The sequence below is a fragment of the Pleurodeles waltl genome, chromosome 6 (genome assembly GCF_031143425.1).
Source record: "Pleurodeles waltl isolate 20211129_DDA chromosome 6, aPleWal1.hap1.20221129, whole genome shotgun sequence".
Lineage (NCBI taxonomy): Eukaryota > Metazoa > Chordata > Amphibia > Caudata > Salamandridae > Pleurodeles > Pleurodeles waltl.
This window is the reverse complement of record NC_090445.1, coordinates 1,196,953,527-1,196,974,372: the sequence shown is the minus strand read 5'-3', so window position 1 is coordinate 1,196,974,372 and position 20,846 is coordinate 1,196,953,527. Positions and strand designations below refer to the sequence as shown.

Sequence of the window (20,846 nt, the reverse complement as noted above, 5' to 3'; positions counted from 1 at the left end):
CCAAGAACTAGGAGTGCAGGCATGCTTCAGATTGGGACTGAGGAGCAGTGACTAAGTTATCAGTGAGCCCAGAGCTGGGAGTGCAGGGGATGCTGCATATCAGGGCTGAGGAGCATTAACCGAGTAGTCTTTGGGCCAGAGCAGGAAGCAGAAGGAATGCTTCAGATCAGAACTGAAGAGCACTGGTGGAGCTATCAATGGGTCCAGAGCTAGGAGTGAATAGAGTGCTTCAGATCATGACTGAGGAGCATTGACTGAGCAGCCTGTGGGCCAGAGCAAGAAACACAAGGAATGCTTCAGATTAAGACTGAGGAGCATTGGCTGAGTTGCCTGTGGGTACAGGGCTGGTATTACTGGGAGTGTTTCAGATCAGGACAAAGGAGCATTGATTGAGCTGTCTATGGGTCCAAAGCTAGGCGTGCAGGAAATGCTTCAGTTCAGGACTGATGAGCATTGGCTGAGCTTTTTGGGACCCAGAGCTGGGAGTGCAGGCGTGCTTCAGGTGGGAACTGGGGGGCTTTGGCCGACACATGTGGGGCAGCAGGGAGTGCTTCTGGTCAGGACTAAACTGCCTGTGATACCTTATCATGGTGGTAACAGAAAATGCACACAACAGTGGAACATGTGCAAAGCAGTGTGCGCTTCCCTGTAAAGGTGGATCAAGTCATGGGCAGTGAATATCACATCAATGATAAACATGGTTATTATACTTAAGTTAATATTTTAATGAAGTAAATACCTTTGCCAGTAGTCTTAACAATGAACATCTGTGTTGTCAGAGCAACGCAGAACCACCTTAAAAATAAACCTAGTGATTCCTCTTAAGTGCCTTTACAAGCACAAAAGGTACACTGTTCCTTTTGAACCTTACATGCAGGGCCACAAGAAAAATAATCACTGGGCAGTTGTGGCTTTTCCTGTGTAAACACGATTTTACTACACTCGCTGCATAATCCACAATCTGTTGCAAAATGTACAGATATGTAGCAAAAAATAACAGTTCAAACGTTTTCAAAGTAGTTGCACACGGGTACACCATCAGACACATATGTTAGCAGATCACCTTTCAGCCTTTGTTTGCTATAAAGATAAACATTTCAATCTGCTGGACTGGGAGACAAGGTTTTGGCAGAAGTAGCAAAGAAAAATGAAAATACGTAAAACTAATTAGGAAAGGGTATGAAATGGTTCCTTCTTTTTCATGTAAATATTTTGTTTCTCTAGTCATTTTTTGTTTAAGTTTTTGTTTCCTTCACAGATACTGCTCTATTTTCAGTGGGCACTGAAACTTAAGAGGAATCCTAAACATGTTGCATCTCTTTTTAAGATCTAGTGCCTTGAAGCCCAAAGTATCTCCTAGTGTGATACATAATAAATATGACATGTAGAATACTCAGGCTACTGGAATTATACAGAAGCGGGGGTCAAAATAATGTAGCAGCACTAAATAATTCATGTTCAAGGAAAGGCAATTTATGTGGCAAATGCTGCACATTTTGTGATAGCATTAATTAATTATTTTGCCAATATCACACTTCTTAACCCTTCCTCGGCATAGGTTTCACATTAATGTTACCAGTTTAACACCCCAAATATAGTGAAAAGTAAAAGAAAGCTGACCAGTCCACCATTGTGAGGTGCTTTTTACTGCACAAAATGTATGTTGCCATGCTTTTAGAAACTTTTGATCCATTCAAGAAAGAAACTAAATTTATTTGTTAAAATCAGCTGCTGTGCAGAAGATGATTGTTAATGTGGCACATGTGTCAAATCCATAATTATGCAGGAAAACACCATAGCTGCAAAGCCACGGAACTCCAGTGGCTCTGACTATAACATTCTGCAAGACTGTTGTTCTAAGAGGCCTTTTAATGTTAACACAACATAAAGAAAAGAAACCGAAGACGAATTTTGAACATATCATTGTATAAACTTGCACATTCTTTTGTACTCTGAGAGGTAGAAATTACAGTATTCTTAAATAGTCCAAGCAAGGTAATTGTACTTCTCTTGCAGCACAATTTAGTAAAGCTATTCCAGATAAGACAATCCTCCACGATAACACCATTCCAACAGCTAAGTTTGTATGTAAACAATTCATGTATGTATGTGTGTGGTATTTATTAGCGCAAACCTATAGAAAAGAAAGCGAGTTTAGTGCTGTACAGTGTCAAAGATAAGTATAAAGTCAACGAGTGATAGGAGAGGCGTCTCATTTGTAGCTTAATGCATTGTGACATTGTGTTTTTTAAACAGGTGCATTTCAACTCTTTCCTGAACTGGAGCAGTGTTGGGGTGGTCATAGTGAATAGGGGGATGTTCTTCCAGATCATGGGAGCATAGATGGAAACGGCCTGCTGCTCTGTTTTTTCTTTTTCAAGCTTCTTTGTCCGCAGTCCGATGGTATCCTGTCGATGGGTATGCCACGAACAGCCAGAGTTGTTTAGCTTATCTGCAAGATAAGCACGGGTACTGGTTGTGGTAGCTCTGTAAATGACGCAGATGGTTTTGAAGATGGTGCGGTCTGGCAATAGGAGACAATGGATTTCCATTAAGATGGGGTCGATGCTAACAGATTTCATACTGCCCTGACGTGTAGGATGCCCTTACTGGGTGTCAGTTTCTGCGAAAAAAAAGGCATCTAATTTGGCCAGCAGTTATAAGGATCTCACTTAACTGTCAGACAAGCCTAGTGGTACTAAAGGAGACGATCAGAGATGGGAGAAACCAGCGACCTGAACAGGAGCAGGATTTGTCAATTACCTACAGAGCAGTAACAGGCAGTATGGAACACTATGGCTCATAATGATGTTCAAACAGAAGAACTGTCCTAAGTGCAACAGCAGTGACTTCCAAAGGTAATAGTGATTCTCTTAATGCTACTCTGTAAGATGTTTCTTACTGCCAGTGGGTAGATAATGCCCCCCCGCACACCCTCAAGACAGAAAGATCTCTTTCTTAGTCAGAACTAAGGAATATTTACGTCAAAATATCTCTAGAAACTTTATAATGTCATGAAATGACATCAAGATGTGACTGTCTTTTCAACCCTTTTGATGGGACCTGGTCTGTTTACCCCAATCTCACATACATAATGTGCTTTTTAATGATGAAATGCCATTTCTTAGCAAATGCATTTTGGTACTTTTTAGTCTGGGAGGTTGGAACTGCCCTCAGTGGGATGTGAAATCAGCAGAGTTTCATCATTCTTCAAACTGGACTAAAACGTAATTCTGGTCTAGTATGGAAGCTCGACTTCCATACTTGTGATTTAACATATTTCTGTTCCTGCAAACTAGGTTTCGCACTACAGCGGGACCTTGACACTTTCAGTCATCTTTAGAAAGTTCACCTTATGACTGAGTCGCATCGCAATATTTTGCCAGGAAGTGTGTGTTAATTTAGCTCACTTCTCCTATGCCAGTCAGGGATAGTTCTGCGGGCACTCAGCCTTGGGGTTCATGAAGCTATCTCTATTCCTGACTCTCTAGGGCATCCTGATCTGCATAGCTACCAGCCGCAGAACTCAACAGATTCTTAATCTGAAAAGCAAGCAGATGCTTGCAATGTTAACATCCACATTTTTAGCTCGTACGATAAGAAGGCTTGCTTGTATCTCCAGTCCTCTTCCGTTATTGTGACTTGATTTTCTTATTTTTTAAATTTTCTTTGCACCCTCTCAAAGGGTATCGTGATTCCCTTATTTTTATGTCATTTATTTTTTTAGTTTGGACGTGTTGGCAGTAGATTTCTTTGGGCCACATTTTCTACCTGTCCCACCGGAGTTAGGGGAGGGTCAGTAACGTTACTTCTTGCTCTCGAGAGAAAGTAAAGTGTTGGGGGCATAGAATGGTAGCTGCAGCACAGGAAGAAAATATTTTTAAATTAAAAATTAAACCGATCCCTTTCACTGCTAAACCACATTTAATATCACCGTCCATATTATTTTTCTAGTAACAAAACTGCAAGATGCCTGGACCTCCAGTCCTTGTTGTTTATTTTAACTAGATTTTAGCCTTGTTTATTTTACTTTCTTGCATCCTCTCAGAGATCGGTTGCCTTGTCTCTTTCTTTTGTTACTTTAGGTTGGATCTGTTGGCAGTACATTTTTTGGCTGCTTTCCCTGCTTTTCCAGCCTGATTTCGGGTGGTGGCAGTGGCATCAGTTCCTTCTCTCGAACGAGAGTCGTACACCTGAGGCCATACAAAGTCTCCTGCTGGGCAGACGCAGACAGCGGGCATGCCTAAGACAAGCTGATCTGTGCCCATCTGCACCCGAATGCAGTCAGGAACCCACCTTGCCAACACTTGTATCCCCAATCTAGTTCAAACTGTCGACTCTGGTGAGTCTCTCTTTGCTTTATTTGGAAGTGAATATGTGCTGAATGATTAACCTAAAAACAGACTTCAAAATTAAAACTTATCAGGCTCACATCATTATGAAAAGGCCACCTCAAAATCTAACACTATGGAGCCATAAAATCAACATTTTTCACTAGCTGATTAGCAGGAGTCGCTAATGTGCGATCCACTGTGAAAAACAGAACGACTGTTAATGCTTCAATTACCAATGAGAACCTCCACTTATTATTAGGTCGAGCATAGCACCATTCAAGCTGCTTTCCGACGTGTTGTAATGTATTTGTGGGGTTTACCCAGGCCCACTTCACGCCCATCACTTCCATTTGTTGTTCTTTAGTTTGTCCCGCCTTGGGGCGCTTTTATCACCGCCTTGCAGACTGCCCCTGTTACATGGATAATTGCACCTTTGCCAATATGCTTTATTGTGGCAAACCACTTTTTTAATTTTATCTCTCCCTTCGTGCTCTATGGTGCTTTAACGTTTGATACAGTGCTACTCTATAGGGTACTGGAGCGCTTCGCATGAGCACCACTTATGTCACATTGTTTTCCTTTGTCTTTCCTTCACACTCCATGGCTGCGGGAGAGCAGAAATGCGTTGGCTTTTTTGTTAATTGGGTTCGCTGTAGTGGTTGTTAGAAAAACATTAGATTCGCTCGCCCTTAAACTCACTGACAAAGATATACCTCTGCCGAACCTCTATAACGTTTCTCTTCTCTTTCTAATGAATAGCCTGCTCTTAATATCCACCGAGACAGTTCTTATGTATTATTTTCTATCCTGAGTTATCCTGTTTATCGCTTAACATGACCTCACTGTTTGACACAGGTCGGCATTATTGTAAATTCGAGTAGTTGACTGTAGTACTGAGCAATGCTTACGTTGGTCACTAGATGGCAGCACAGGATTAAAACGAATAAATATACTTCATCCTTATATATACACACACACACACACACACACACTGATGATTACAAATTTAAAGTGAAACCCACGACCCTTACATTACATATTTCGTCCTTATATTTTAATATTTCTCCATTTTTTGTATGCCTATTTGGTACACCTTCTCACATCGGCTCAAAGAGAAGGGACTTGTTTATAAATATCCAGAATGTCAGTATATAAATCAGTGATTATATTAAAATTAATTGTGTTTTCTGTTTGGAATTGCGACGGGGTGCTTTCGTAGGACCTATCTGTAGTACAAGTGACCGCGCACTGACAAGAAGAGAGAACTTCTCATGTTCGCACTATTGGCCGTTCTTGGTAAACAACTGCCAAAGGGTACATGAAGGTTCATAACTAAGGTTCATATATCCTACCTACCGATTTTTTGCACATGATTACAGACAGAAAACTTTGGGGCAGATTTACGAAAAGTGGCGCTGCATCTAGTGTAGCCCCACTTTTCTTACACCCTTTAGCGCCCCCCCCTAACGCTACCATGTGTGCACCGTATTTAAAATACGGCGCACCATGGCAATAAGTGACCAGTATCATAATTTTTTACGATAGTCCAGCGCTTTGCAGGATTAGCGTAAAATATTATGGCGCTAATACTGCAAAGCAGCCAGAGGCCCACTGTATTCAATGGGACCTTCTGTTTAACGCCTGCACTTAGAAGGCTTTAAAAAATGCAGATAAAAATGGTTCAAAGGAGTTTCCTAGATTCCTTTGCAACATTTTTATGGCCCACCCTAGCGTCGGAACACCCCCCTTGCATACATTATGCCTGGCGCAGGCATGATGTGGCGCAAAGGGTTACAAAGTGACGTAATGCAAGCACTGCACCGCTTTGTAAATATGGCGTGGTGTTTTTGTCCTCGTTGGGCCACATTTGCGTAAAAAGAAATATGCAAATGTGGAGCAAGGATGCCCCATTGTGTTTTATTGTCCATTTATTTTTAAAAGCAGAAGCATTCCGAAATTAGGTACTTTTGAGTGATTTTACTTGCTTTTAATCACCAAGTCCAGGCTAATACCTCTGCAGACTCGCAGCATAGCTAGGCAAAACTTGTTGTTAGTCCTTTAATAATAGCAAATGTTCATTTTTAGGTTGAGTGCGCAAACGCTTTCCAACCTGTTATCAATCTGTGGACTTTTAACCACTTCCATCCCACGCCCATCACTTGTGGCTGTCTTATGCCTTTTTTTTTGGTAATTGTGGTAGCCAGCCAGCAACTCTGATGGTCGGGTGGTGAAGGTGGTATTCTATTGGAATTAGCATGGCAGATTTACATTAGGATGCTAAATGGCACCATTTTCATTTTTGCTGCAGATAGAGGAAGAAGGTAAATGGAAGTGTTTTAGTTATATGCAGGGCCACTGAAATTACATGGCAGGAGAAGACCAAATTATGAGACAGGGTTGATCAATTTATGTGAAAAGAAAAGTCCAATTATGAATTCACAATGCCAATAACTCTAACTCAAGTAAATGCAAAACAAATTGCAGTGCAAATGCGTGTTGTTTCTTTTATGGAGACTAGACTCCCCATTATTTACAATCCTATACTAGAGGACCTTGGCCTATCAGGATATGAAATCCTAAACACAGATCAATTTGTAAACAGAGGAGGTGTAGTCGCAGTTATTTTACAAAGATACATTGAATATGATTTCTGTCCCCCATCTCTCTATTTACAGGAGCTGAAATATTAGATAAGGTACAAGCGAACAGACCCACCAACTCCCTTGACGTATCTGACTAGAGGCATTTGCGACATGCGGTGGTATCTCCCTGGACCACCGTTCTCAACAAACCTCCTGAATTTCCACAGCTCAAACACCTCCTCCAGAGGCTGGAACGTCGAGGTTGGCTATCTACACTATACATAGTGTTTACAGAATCATGTCCGCTATGGATCTCCGGGCTCTGGAGAAGTAGAAGGCCGACCTTGCAAATGATAGTAGTATAGCAACTTGGAAATACTGATGCACACAAGCTAAACTTGTCTCAATTAACTAAAACACAAACTACTACTATTAACTTAAATCACAGGCTACACTGCACAGCACAATATTTACAAAAACTATACCCGGAGAAACAAGCATGATGTCCCCACTGCCCTGTGACACCGTGAGCTGATTCCACTGATGCCCACCAATACAAACAACATTGGACGGCAGTCTGCCACATCCTTCCAAACACAGTAGACATGAACATTGGTTGCACTCCTCTGACTGTGTTATTAGGCTACACCAATCAAGTCCCAAGCCCAGTCATGAGACTGGTGGGGGTGCTGCTCGTGCTTGCGAGGAAGTAACTGTCTTACAGCTGGATGATAGCCCCCATGACTGTCAACTGGCTGAAAGATGCTGATGTCCCAAATACGCGCTGCCAATTATGCAGAGCTGCAGCACCCTCAGCCTGACTCCATGATATTTGGGAAGCCTTCATGAGATACCTGGTTTCACAAACTGATACATCCACCATCTAGATGATGCTTTAGACAACTGTGATACACCCTCTCCATATAGTCACCACCCTCACTGCCAGAAATCTACTTGATAGCACTTAGTGCCTGCCCCCAGTGGGCCTTTGAACTTGGGAGCCCTCCCTTCCCGATCATCGAGTAGATATCTAATATGATATGTTACTTGCTGTGTATCAAGTGCATTCCATGTCGTCTAAAGAGAAAATAAATAAATCAAGTTTGCAAAAAAAACTTTGAAAAAGCAAAGGGATGTTGTCTAATTTATCGACCACAGCTTTATTGATCGGGTATTTTGCATGGTTAGAGGGGCACTCCATACATACTTCTTCAAGGTTGAGACATTTCTTGTGCTTGAAGACTTTATTATTTATGTAAGCTCTCCAATAACCCTAGGAATGCTGAGGTTTTTAATTTATTGACATTCTTTAATTTATCATAACATGTTTTAAGCACCGTTTTATAAAAATGTTTTAAATCCCAATATTAATACAGCTAAAGAATTTAGTACTCAAAAACCAGGTTAGTATTAATAAAGCAATTATTATAGATAGATGGAGAGTAAATACTTTTTGAGGGAGCAACATGGATGCCATATAGCTGCGAGGCTCGTCTGCCTCGCCCACCCTGGATTCCGATGCCGGCTGTCCGCGCCGCGTCCACGCAGTATGGGACGCAGAAACGGGGGTAGAGGAGCCGCTTCCTATCTCTGGAATGCCGGCGGTGTTCACATGTGAGCGGAGGCGACCGCGGCAACAACAGTTGCGGCCCCAGCGACTCTGCGTGCCGGAGACCTTGCGCACCGGAGAGCTGCTTCGGGGAAGGGGGCTCGAGCTCCGGCTGCAGACACGATCTCCACGAGGCTGGGCCACACTGGCCCTCAACCCCGGATCTTGGATTGGAGGGGGGAAAGCGCTGCAAGGAGAATGGTTCCCCCGCTCTGCTTCTTTTACTGTATCCAGCGAAACCAAGTAAGAGGAGGGGGCAAGGGGAGCAAGCTATTGGTCTTGGTCAGGAGCATTGGACAGTAAATGAGGCACTAGGAGCCTAATGAATGGGATTTAAAGGGCAGGCTTTTCGGCGGTACCCACCTCAATTGAACTGCTCCTTATCAAATTAACAAGCAGGTAAAGCAAAACTAAGTACATTAAATTGCTCTATAAGCACACTTTTGACGTCAATGTTAAAAAACTGAAACTGAAATGGTTTTAAAGAATATTAAGACATTTATCAAGGGAATCATCATTGCTCACTACTCGAAACTGCTACTCACTTTTACAGTAGGGGCCATCTTACCTGTGGGGGTACCTCAATGAATCGCCAGATTTCTGCTGGAATATGCTCTTCTCAAGGTCAATGGTCATAACTTAAAAAAACGAGTGTTGGGGAGTCCCAATGTTGTTTGATATACAGGTCGGCATAGCCCTCGTCACGAGCCGCCTAGACTACGGAAACACCCTATACGCAGGAATCACCATAAAACTTCAGAAACGTCTTCAGCGAATACAAAACGCCTCTGCACGCCTCATCCTCGACATACCCTGCCGCAGCCACATCTCCGCCCACCTGAGACGCCTGCACTGGCTACCCGTCAACAAAAGGATCACCTTCAGGCTGCTCACCCACGCACACAAAGCCCTCCACAACAAGGACCCCGAATACCTCAACCGTCTCCTCACCTTCTACACGCCTACCCGTCAACTTCGTTCCACCAGCCTCGCCCTCGCCGCCATCCCTCGAATCCGCCGAACCACTGCAGGTGGGAAATCCTTCTCCTACCTGGCAGCCAAGACGTGGAATTCCCTCCCAGCCCACCTCAGGACCACCCAGGACCACATCGCCTTCCGGAGGCAGCTCAAGACCTGGCTCTTCGAGCAGCAGTGACCCCCACCCCCTAGCGCCTTGAGACATTCACGGGTGAGTAGCGCGCTCAATAAATATGATTGATTGATTGATTGAGTTACCCGCGCACTCCCTCTCAGCCTGTAAGGGGTGTTATTAAACAGGTGATATACGATGTGATAGCGGCAGTAGCAGGACTAGCTGGATTTGTGATAGTGCTACCTCACGCCCTGAAAATAAGTATGGCACCAAAAACGGCTCGGAACTCTGGAGATAAGATGGATGGATCCAAAATAACACGTATAGGAAGAGATAAAGGTGACCTTCCTGGAGCAAACATGCGCCCCATATCGACAACGGGCAAACCAACCGGGAAACATACGTCTGGTCCGGGGAAAGACGCCAAGACCAATGACAACGTCACCCCCCTTTCGGAGGTTAGGGGGAAAGGCAATAGTCAATCTACTATTATGTCTTTTCTTGCAAGGGGAGCGCAAGAAAGCTGTACTGTACACACATCCCCCCCCTCCGAAACCAATCCGTTTGTGACAGAAACTATCCCCTCGGATACTTGCAGCGAGAAGACTCTTATTGAAAGTAATGAACCCCTTATAAAAGCTACACAGGGTAGTCAAGATCTGTCAGGGGCCCTGGACAACAGCACAGTAATAAGAAGGAAGGAGAGGGGCCCCCGCCAGAAGAGAGCAGCCTCAAGCGCAGTGATCTGAAAACCAAACCAGGGTAGGAGCTACAAGTGATTCAATTGCCACATCGGGTATTGAACAATTGCAAAATATGCCATTAAACCCAAAAGGATGGGATAAGGTAATTGAAAAAGACCTGAAACCCTTGGATTGGGCTAAAGACAGTAGCGATAAATTTTACTCTCTGACAGAAGAATCCGATCTCAGTAGTGGTGAGCATAGCTTCAGCGAATCTGGAAGCAGTGAAACCTCAGAGACTGGAAATATATCATCAAGCAATGAACCCACAGTACGGCAGCTGCGGCGGCAGGGGAAGTGTACAAAAATACGGCCCGGCCCCCAGGAGGGCCTCAAATTCTCTACATCTACTGGTAGCAAGACTTTAAAGTGGGATTACTCTGGCATTAGACTAACAGATACACCTGCCACAAGTGGTCAGCAGCTGGTCAACAACAATATGGAAGGAAGTACAGGAGGTCCTACAAGCAGCGTATGTTTGGCTGGCGCTGATTCTGGGATGCTGCAGTCGATATACAACTCAATTAAAGAACGTCAAACAGAGACCAGGATTGAAAATCGCAGTGCAAGGGTTGTTACAAAGTGCCTGCAAGTAACAGTTCGTAAGGTTGCAAAGTCATGTACCGAAATTGAAGCTAAGCTGTGCTCGATGGACGAAAGGATAGTAGCAGTCGAAGAGGACGTTGACGCCCTTAAACAACAGAGTGCCACGCGGGATGGCCAACTGACTGATGTAATGTGGAAACTGGAAGATTTTGAGAATCGACAGAGAAGAAATAATTTACGTTTTTTGGGCATAGCCGAAGGGCTGGAAGGGAGTGACATTCGGGCCTACATGATTAAGTTCTTAGCCTTTCCGGAACTGGGTAATTGGGATTGGGACAACGAGGTTCAGCGTGTCCATAGGTTTTCGGCAACCCGGCGGGAAGGAGGACAGCTTGCAGAACCCAAATACCCTAGAGCTATTTTGGTCTTTTTTGGCAATTACTTGTTACGGCAGGCTATTTTTGATAAAGCTCGTCCTAATGCCCCACGCAGTGTAGAAAGGGTTACTTTTTTCACTCTGCCGGATTTTTGCCACATAACCGTTGAATGGAGATGGCGGCTCCGACAGCTCATTAAACCGTTTTCAGACAAGGGGGGGAGGCCTATCTGATGGCCCTAGCTCGCCTTAAAACGGTAGTGAATGGGAAAGTAAGAGTATTTCCATCAGAAATCCAAGCAAAAGAATATCTGATGGGGCTCAAGTAATAGGGGTCAGAGATATTAAGATAGTAAGCAAATTCGGGGGTGGGCGGGCGGCCCACATGTATACAACACCAACACTCAGGCCAACGGGGGTCTGATTGCTCAACAGGATGGGGGGGGCTGGCTGGGGGGGAGATCCCAACCAGTCCTGGGGGGGGATGGGGGTGGATGGGAGTGGTGTGGGGAGGGGGGAGGGGATGGGGATGGGGATGGGAGAGGGGCTGAGGAGTAGGGTAGTGCACAGGGGAAGGGGGGGAGAGGGGAATGGGAAAGCAAGAGAAGTACAAGGACGGGGACAGGGGAGGAAACGGAGAAGGGAATTCAAGATCCCACTCAGTCAGGTAGAAAAGAAGAAGAAGAATAGAAAATGACTAGACTTCGAATTGCCTCAATTAACATAAGTTGCAGAAGATTTAAAAACTCTTAAGGCTGATGTCTACTGCCTACAAGAGACAGATGTGGAGCATAAAAACTGCAGAATTCTAGGGTCACTCGGTATGAGAATGATAGTTTGCTCAGAATAAGATGTTAGAACCAAAGGGGTGGTAATATTGGACCGGAGTAATAAACTAAAATTTGCTAGACAGAAGGCTGACAGGAACGGGAGATGGGCGATTGTAGAATGTTGCTACGGAAAAGGTAGCTTTACACTAAGCTCTGTATATGGGGTAGTCACTGACGACCCAGCAGTAATGGACACTCTTGCTATAGAACTAACAGGCTGGTCTCCCCGTATATTCTTTGTGGTGATTTCAATTTCAATGGTTCTTGGGATGGATTGCAGGATCTATTAGCACCCACAACCAAGAAATATCAGGGGCGTAAGCCTCGTGTATTTAAGGCAATGGTTGGTATCCAGAAGGAGTTAGGATTGGTGGATGCTTGGGTAAAGTTATGCGATCCAGACCATGGATATACTTACTATTCAGCCCCTCATGCGAAGTTGGCGCAACTTGATTTTTTCTTGACATCCCCCAAATTTTTAACGCATGGAAGGATGGAATTATTTCCGCAGATTATATCAGATCACAACCCATTAGTATTTGACTTGGAGGTGGATGGGCTTGAGAATAAAGTCAGGAGGTGGACATTCGAAAGAGGGCTCCTTAAGGATCTTGAGTACTGTGACTATATGAGAAATTGGATAGTCGAGTTTTTGGGGTTCAACCAGGGGTCAGCCCCAGTAGAGATAGTCTGGGATACCTTGAAAGCAGGAGTACGGGGGGAAACTTTGAGCTTTAGTCTTAAGAAGCAGAAAAAATCCCAAAGCAGAGTAAAGGACCTGCATATGAAACTGAGAGATGCAGAAAGACAGCTGATTATAGCCATAGAAACAGGGGAGGACATAAACAAGATCCAGGAGCAGGTCGCTATAGCTAAAGCAGCAATTAACGAGATTACTGCACAAAGAATAGCGGAGAAATATCTGGCGCAACGCTCTGAAGGGTATGAGTTCGGAGAAAGATCCGGGCACCTGTTAGCGATAAGGGCAAGTCAGAAAACAGCAGCTGGGGTCATTAGAGAGATCAGAGATCAACAAGGACAAATAGTGTCAGATGCGGATGGAATCAGGAAGGTGTTCCAGAGATATTATGCGGAGCTATATAATGACACATCTGTATTTTCGGACACAGAAATGTTAGAATTCCTAAATTCTATCGAGATTAAAATATTATCGGAGGACCATCTGCATTTGGAAGGTCAGATAGGCATCCTAGAACTAGACAAGGCACAGAGTGAACTCGCCACTGAGAAAGCCTCGGGCCCTGACGCGATCCCTCTAGAGTTTTATAAAACTTTTAAAGTACTGTTGCTCCCTTTGATGATGGAGCTATTTATTCAGGTACAGAATGGTGGGGAAACCCCGCCATCATGGGAAATGGCCCACATAGCAGTTTTCTTGAAGAAAGGGAAGGCCCCACAGAGTCCGGCTTCGTATCGGCCGATTACTTTAATCAATAGCGATGTTAAAATATACTCAAAAATACTTGCCGCTCCATTATCCTCGGTGATTAAGAAACTGGTAACATCTAGACAACATGGGTTTGTTCCGGGCAGAGATACTACCAATCATATTCGAAGAGTCATCACGCTCTTCGATGCTACAGAAGCAGCAGAGGAGCCCATGGCAGTCGTATTATTAGATGCAGAGAAGGCATTTGATCGGGTAAATTGGAAATATCTGTGGCAGGTAATGGAGCATTATGGTCTCGGGAAGAAATTCATTCTAGCGGTAAGGGCTATATATAGGTCACCGGGAGTGAAAATACAGCTAATGGGGGGGGCAATCCGAGGGTATCCAGGTAGGACGAGGCACCAGGCAGGGATGTCCATGCTCTCTGCTGCTGTTTGCTCTATATATAGATCCCCTGCTCAGACAGCTGGAAGGGAACAGCAGGATCCCACCGGTGTGTAGGCATGGATGGGATACAAAAGTCTTAGCATACGCAAATAACATAGCCATTATAACTCCCAGTCCAGATCTGGCACTGAAAGAAGTTGAAGAGGTGACGAGAACATTTGGAATGTTCCTTGGATACCTGCTAAATAGAACAAAAACGCAATTACTGATTAATCAATATACGAACACCCAGGATAATCGGAGGGTCGATCATGCAGTGTATCTGGGTATCGATATTACACCAAGAGTAGGAGAGATTATCAATCTGAACCTAGACCCAATACTTGAGAAAGCCAAAAATGATATGTGCAGGTAGAATAATTTACATATGACTATAATGGGGAGGTGCAATATGGTTAAAATGATTCTCCTCCCTAAACTGTTGTATATTTTTCGCGCTGTACCACTGAGTTTTACAAATCTTCGGTTTGCTGAGATGGACCGGCTGGTCATGAGATTTATCTGGGCATATGGCAAGTGCAGAAGAGCGAGTAAATTTATATCTCTACCGCGGGAAAGGGGGGGAGGTGGTCCTTACCAAACATGAAATTATACCAAATGGCAGCAGCTTTTCAGTATATGTGTCCACTATGGGGGGTTAAGACAGGAGGGACTGAGGTAGAGGACTGTCTTAACATCTACGAGCTGCTGGTAGGAGCAGCAGCCAATGGTTGTTTGCTAATATTCCACGAACCTGGATACTACAAGAAAGCTCGATATAAGGTACTAAAGGCGGCTTATAAATGCTGGCGATCATGGCGGAAAAAGAACGTGCTTGGTAGATTTAATTATTATACTATAATAAAGAATAACCCATCGCTTCCCGAAATATTTAAGGATAATTATATGGTAAAATCGGCTTCTTCAGGAATAGAAAGGCTAGGGGACTTTTTTGACGATTTTGGGGTTAAGGCGTTTAGGAATCTTCAAGAGCAGTATGGTTTAGAGAGAAGGAACTTTTACCTACAGATACGAGACTTCTTGGGTAAAAAAAAAACAGGAGGGGGGGCACAGGGATTTAGAAGTAACCTACTGCTTAATGACATTTTGGGAAAATCCAATATAACAATTAAGGCAACCTAATCATTATTGACGGCAGAACAACCTGACGACCTGGAGAAGTACAGTGAGAGGTGGAAGGACAAGCTGGCTGATGGGAGCACTAACTTCTTTAATTCATTAGAACTGGGACATACTATCTTGCTCTCCTCTTTGCTGCAAGCACAACATTATAAGGCCATGTTTGACTTGTATCATACACCAGGTCATCTCGCCAAGTCGGGGGGCTCACTAGGAACAAACTGCCTGAGATGTGGGATTTACGCAACAGATATTGTACATATGTTTACCACTTGTGGGGAATTGATGGCTCTGAGAGATGGCATTCAACTTGTCCTAGAAGGGGTATTGGGATACGATCTGGACCTTACCCCCGAGATCATGGTCCTAGGGGTCGCCGAGGAAATAAGGGGATGCCATAGAACATTTATCTTTCTTGCCATGGCGGTTTACGGAATATGTATCTCTTCTGCATGGTTGAACTCACGACCACCTTCATGGCAGCAGTGGTTGGGCAAATTACTGTCTGTATATCATCTGGAAATGGCATTGTATGAACGTAAGGGGAGATGGGCTAGGAATAAAGGGAAGGTAATATGGGGACAATTCCAGGATTGGATCCTGGCCTATTAATGTCTAATCAACCCAAGGCTTTCCCCAACCCATAATAATGAAACTCTCTCCCTTTAGGCCAATCGGGCTATGTAATTATCTCTTGAATTCTTATGTCTTGGGCAAAGTGATGTATGATTGTAACTATTTCTTTTTCCTTTCCAAATAAAAAAATATTTTTTTTAAAAAAAGGAGAGTAAATACTTTTTAAAAAGTATCTGATTTTTTTATTTGTGATAAGTGAAAAACCTGGACAGAGATCGAGACAGCAATAATAATGGTGTAAAATGCACTTACAATGGTAATACACTGTTAAATATCTTGCATTCAAAACATTTTTTCAGAGTTTGATTCATTGTAATAAGGAACTGGTTACTCATCTAATTGAAACAACGGTATCAAGGAATGCAGGCAATTGGAAAAAATATTTGGCGAATATTAACCCTTCGTACATATTTCTAAAACGTTCTAGTAAATGGGAGAAACAGGAAGACGGTGTCTCATCTTCAGAAAATTGGAACAAAATGTTTTTGCTGTAAGAAGTGCCATTTTTAAAAAAAATGCAACTCTGTTCGAAATGATTGATTTATTGTACTCCACAGTTCTTGAATAAGATTATTCCAAAATGCTCTTCTATCCCGTTATAGCCATGCATCCACAAAAGTAGCAAAGTGGTCCTATATAATAAGGCGATGCTTCATACTGCATAAGTGCCGCTACTTGACATTTGAGTATCTTGAAAGTCAACTTCAGATTCAAATTCTCCTAAAAACCATTACACCTATGTTAGCTTATTTTCCAATGAAGGGGGCATCTCTGGGATTCCAAAAACTGATTTTATATTTCAGTGTTTGTTAGCGCAGTGATATTACTACAGAAGTGGAAGACCGAATTCACCACTTCTTTCCCAGGCTGGTTTAAATAAACATTGTGCGGAGTAGGATAACACAAACCTTTATATGTAATAAATGCTACTGAAGTCAAAAACATTTTAAACCTTGGGATTATTTGTTTGTCTATTAGAATACCATTCTCGCACGTTCTCACTTTATATGTGTCAGCTATGTCATGGATGATTTTTGTATGTACATTAATAATTACATTATGGAAACTTCTGCAATATATTTAATTCAGATACGTGTTAAAATGGATGGTTACTGTTTTTACTGTATCTCCAAATAAAAAAAATTAAAAAGTACCTCTGTTGCTGATTTGCTGATAACCTGGTGACACACAACCATGCAGCTCTCCTTTCATCAATGACATGTAGCATTCCGAGATCCATTTTAATCACATCAACATTATTTCACCTTAACACTTTATCAGATTCCTATTAGCCTCGCTCAGTTCTTATGCTCTTCTTAACCTTACCAATCTGACTGGTCTCATTTGTCTCAGTACTGTCCTGTTAACAACAGTGAAAGTATTCAATGCAAAGGCTAGAGATCTTTAATTTTCTTAAAAGAGCTTACTATTCCTCTTCTGGATGTAGTTAATGAAATGTAAATGCGATACTCAAAGAATAAACTGTGATACAAGTGTGGTTATCTATTTATTTCTATAGTTATTTGAAAACATTAAAAGGTGCTTATAATTGCTTCATACCCGTTTCCAAACTACTGCATCTATGTCTATTTGTTTGAACTCCATTTGCTATGATAACTCTGAATACTTATAATTCCCCTAGTGCGAGTAATCTACGTCATATGATGTATGAAAACCTGCCTACACGATGGTTCAAAGTTTGCAGTTTCAATTTTGATTTCTGTTGTCTTGTAGAAATTCAGATGACCAAGGAACACAGAAAGAGTAAATCAAATCAGTTGTTATTAGAACTCATGCGCAGTCTGTTTCATTTTTTGCGATGATTGGGTGTGCCTGAAGTCAGCAGGCATACAACATTCATTGGGTGAAGGCTTTTATCTGCATGGTTTTTCTTATGGGGGCTATTCTCAAATAAGTTAAGAAGCATAGGGCCTGATTACGACTTCAGCGGAGGGGATTACTCCCTCCCAAATATGGCGGAAAAACCGCCCGCCGAATTACGAGTCCATTATATCCTATGGAACTTGTAATACCGCGGGCGGGATATCCGTTACATTTGGGGCAAAGTAATCCCCTCCGCTGAAGTCATAATCAGGCCCATAGATTTTTCTAACATTTATTCCATTATGGCTATTTACTGTACCAACCCCACACCAGCATACTGAGGACCATAGTGTCACCTATGTTAGTGAAGTTGAAAATCAAAACCACACTGACATCCTGAAGCTCTTTTCTGATGTGGGGAGAGGTGGAGTGGTGGCTCTCTGAGTAAGGATTGTTGCCTTGGTAGTAGTATATATTTTTGGAGTTTTATATCTATCAATTCGATTATGTCAATCAATATTACAGTTTTTAAACTCCTAAGTTTTAAAACAATGGTAAACACATTACATGGGATAAGAAACGTGAAACAAAATTATTACCTTTCTGAAGGACATTTCAACTTGGGTATCACCATTGAAGTTAAATCTCGCAATAGCGTCTCCATACTCCAGTACCTGCATAGGTAATGGTTTCTTGGGTTGGGCTTTTTCTGTTGGTGGAAGTAGCTGAATAGAAAGGAATATGTTTGAGTATAATATGAAAACTCAGTAACATATCGTCATCTCCCTAAATATGAAAACAATTGCTTTACCTCTATATATGATTTCGGAAAGATTCCCACTCGTCCATGATGCTCTCCTTCAAACCAGTTCTGATCAATCTGTTTATAGATGTAAACAACATCCCCTTTCTGAAGTGGAAGTTCCCTGCAGAAATAATCCCAAAGAAAGCTAGGTATGATGTGTTATTTGCAGTCACTTTGGCACAGCACTGAAGTTGCAATTTAATCCACTCGTTGTGACCTATAACACTTAAGAATAGCAAAATAAACAACACGCAGAGTACAGTCTCATTGATTAAGTAATTACGGAAGCAAAGCTTACCACAAAAAACTCTTAATGGCAATAATTGCTATAACTAGTAACTTTGTTGTGCTGTTCACTGGGACAGTAACCACTGTAATGAAACATTAGAAAATATCATACTTGGCCCCCCTTAACATTTTGAAATTCTTGTTTCATATTAATATCTTCTCTTGACTAGGTGGCTGACTCAATTCAATTCATAAAACTTTATTTGGCGTAAAAGTCATACAAGAGTTTGACGACACAATAAATAAAACTTTAAAAATTGACATATCTAATACATTAAATTAAAAATGAAATTAAAAAGTCTGGTCAAAAGAAGAAGTAAAATACAGAGGTTATGGCATTATAGCTCTTCATATCTCTTCCTAACTAGTAAGCTCGAGTAATACAATTTAATTAATTGACCACACCAGATGTCAGATGAACCTAGCTTCCGCAAATATAGTAACACAATCTCACACTAAGTTTGTAGTAAATGAACAAGATATTGCCTTCACATACATCTATATAATATGCAAAACAGCATAAAATGACAAGTAGACTGTTGAGACAAATTATCGCACAGACAAGCAGGCAGACTGGAAAACCATGAGCCTTGGAGTGGGAAAGCCACATGAAAGTGCACAGTGCTGAAGTGAAACCTTGTTAGATAAAACCTGAACTGGAAGTTATCAATAGCCACTAGGTGTGGTTCTGACTCTTGTGTGGTTAACAGACGCTGAACGAAGCAGACAGTGTGATTCAGTAAATCCCAAAACATATGTTGTCTATGACAGTAATTTGGAGAAACAAATAATAACTACTGTTTAGATATTCCATCTATGGTATCAGGTTTTTTAAAATACTGAGGAAAACCAAGCCTTAAAAACGCTTGATTAACATAACGAAGCCAAGTAATTTCAGCACTGTTTTCCAGAGCCAAACAATCTTCATTATTAATCTAGAACAAATAGCTTCAAGGGTTCATCATATCTCACACTACAGCATGGGCGGTTCCATTTCAACAATATCCTTGATGGGACCCATTCCAGTTACAGCATTCCCCTGCGGGACTGACAGAAACCTGCGTATAAAGTTATTTTCATGCCTCTGAAGGAAAGGAGGGTTATTACAACCCCAAACGCCGACGCTGTAAAGGCCAACTGGCATGCACTTACTGCAATACATATGGATTATTTCTTTCACAAGTTTATGCCATAGATGTGAAGAAAAACGGATCACAGCTTCAATAGCCTTTTCGAAACTGCATACACCTCACCTTCATTAAATGGCCCTAGTTAAGCACAGACTCAAAGGGAATTACAAAATAGTTTAAAAAACAACCTTACCCAAAGGGTAGACTCATATCCTGTGCTTCATCTATTTTGCGTGTTTTGGACCGCTAATCATAATGTAAGATTTAGTTAAATTTACGTTTAGATCCAAATCAAACATAAAGGAAGTAAATGTACTTAGAAAAAAAGGCGTTTCCCACCTCTGTGGACTTAGAACCAAAGGCATTATTATAAAAATTTATAATAAAACCCTTCAATTGTCTATGATAATATTTGAAACCATAAAGTGCTGGAATGTAGTGTCACCTTGGTTCTGGAGAAGCAACAATTTAACAAAAACTGCCAGCCCCCCAGCTTTGCCCTGCCTGATGTTGAAGTGCTCGCCAGAAAATAAAGGCACTATACCCATCAAAAGTAAAGCTTGGGTTCAACCAAGTTTCCTGAAATACAACAAACAAAATTGGACACAAAAGACAAGCAGTCCACATTTCCGAAATTTAAGCAAACACCCGCAATGTTCTATGTTAGTAGGATGAGTTCCCTATAATGAGGCCCTTCAGGCCTATTCTGATGGGACCCTGCTGCAATGGTCGAACGTACATCCTCCGTGATTACACTTAGCTCCCTTGAAGTTTAACCCTGCACCACATCTCTAGAAATTCAAGAGGCCAACGGTTCTGCAGAGCAGAGTCAATCAATCTCCTTTGAAGTACTGAGGAGAGCAAAGTGATTTGCAGTGTCAATATTAAGTCGTATACAGTTATCTCTCTCCGTGATAAGTCTATCTGATGTGCCTGAAAGCAAAGATAAGTTAGTAAGGCACGGTTTAGGGTGTGCTTGAATGCTTCTTTGAAGAGTGAATCGGCTAGTTGGATTAGTTAAAATTTGATCTATCACCTAGAATCTTTTTAATTTATCACTATGCAGTCCTCCC

The 20,846-nt window shown here is 42.2% G+C and overlaps 1 protein-coding gene across 32 annotated transcripts in view; it reads right to left on the bottom strand.

Annotated features, from left to right (window-relative positions):
- The window catches only part of SORBS1 (sorbin and SH3 domain containing 1), a 794,498-nt gene that overhangs the window by 75,259 nt on the left and 698,393 nt on the right, over positions 1-20,846 (bottom strand). For all 32 annotated transcript variants that reach the window (XM_069240476.1, XM_069240479.1, XM_069240480.1 and 29 more), the window contains 2 exons: positions 18,362-18,476; positions 18,150-18,275 (listed from right to left, as the gene is read on the bottom strand). In XM_069240476.1, coding sequence (XP_069096577.1) covers positions 18,150-18,275; positions 18,362-18,476 — 241 coding nt within the window. The remainder of the gene's footprint in view (positions 1-18,149; positions 18,276-18,361; positions 18,477-20,846) is intronic.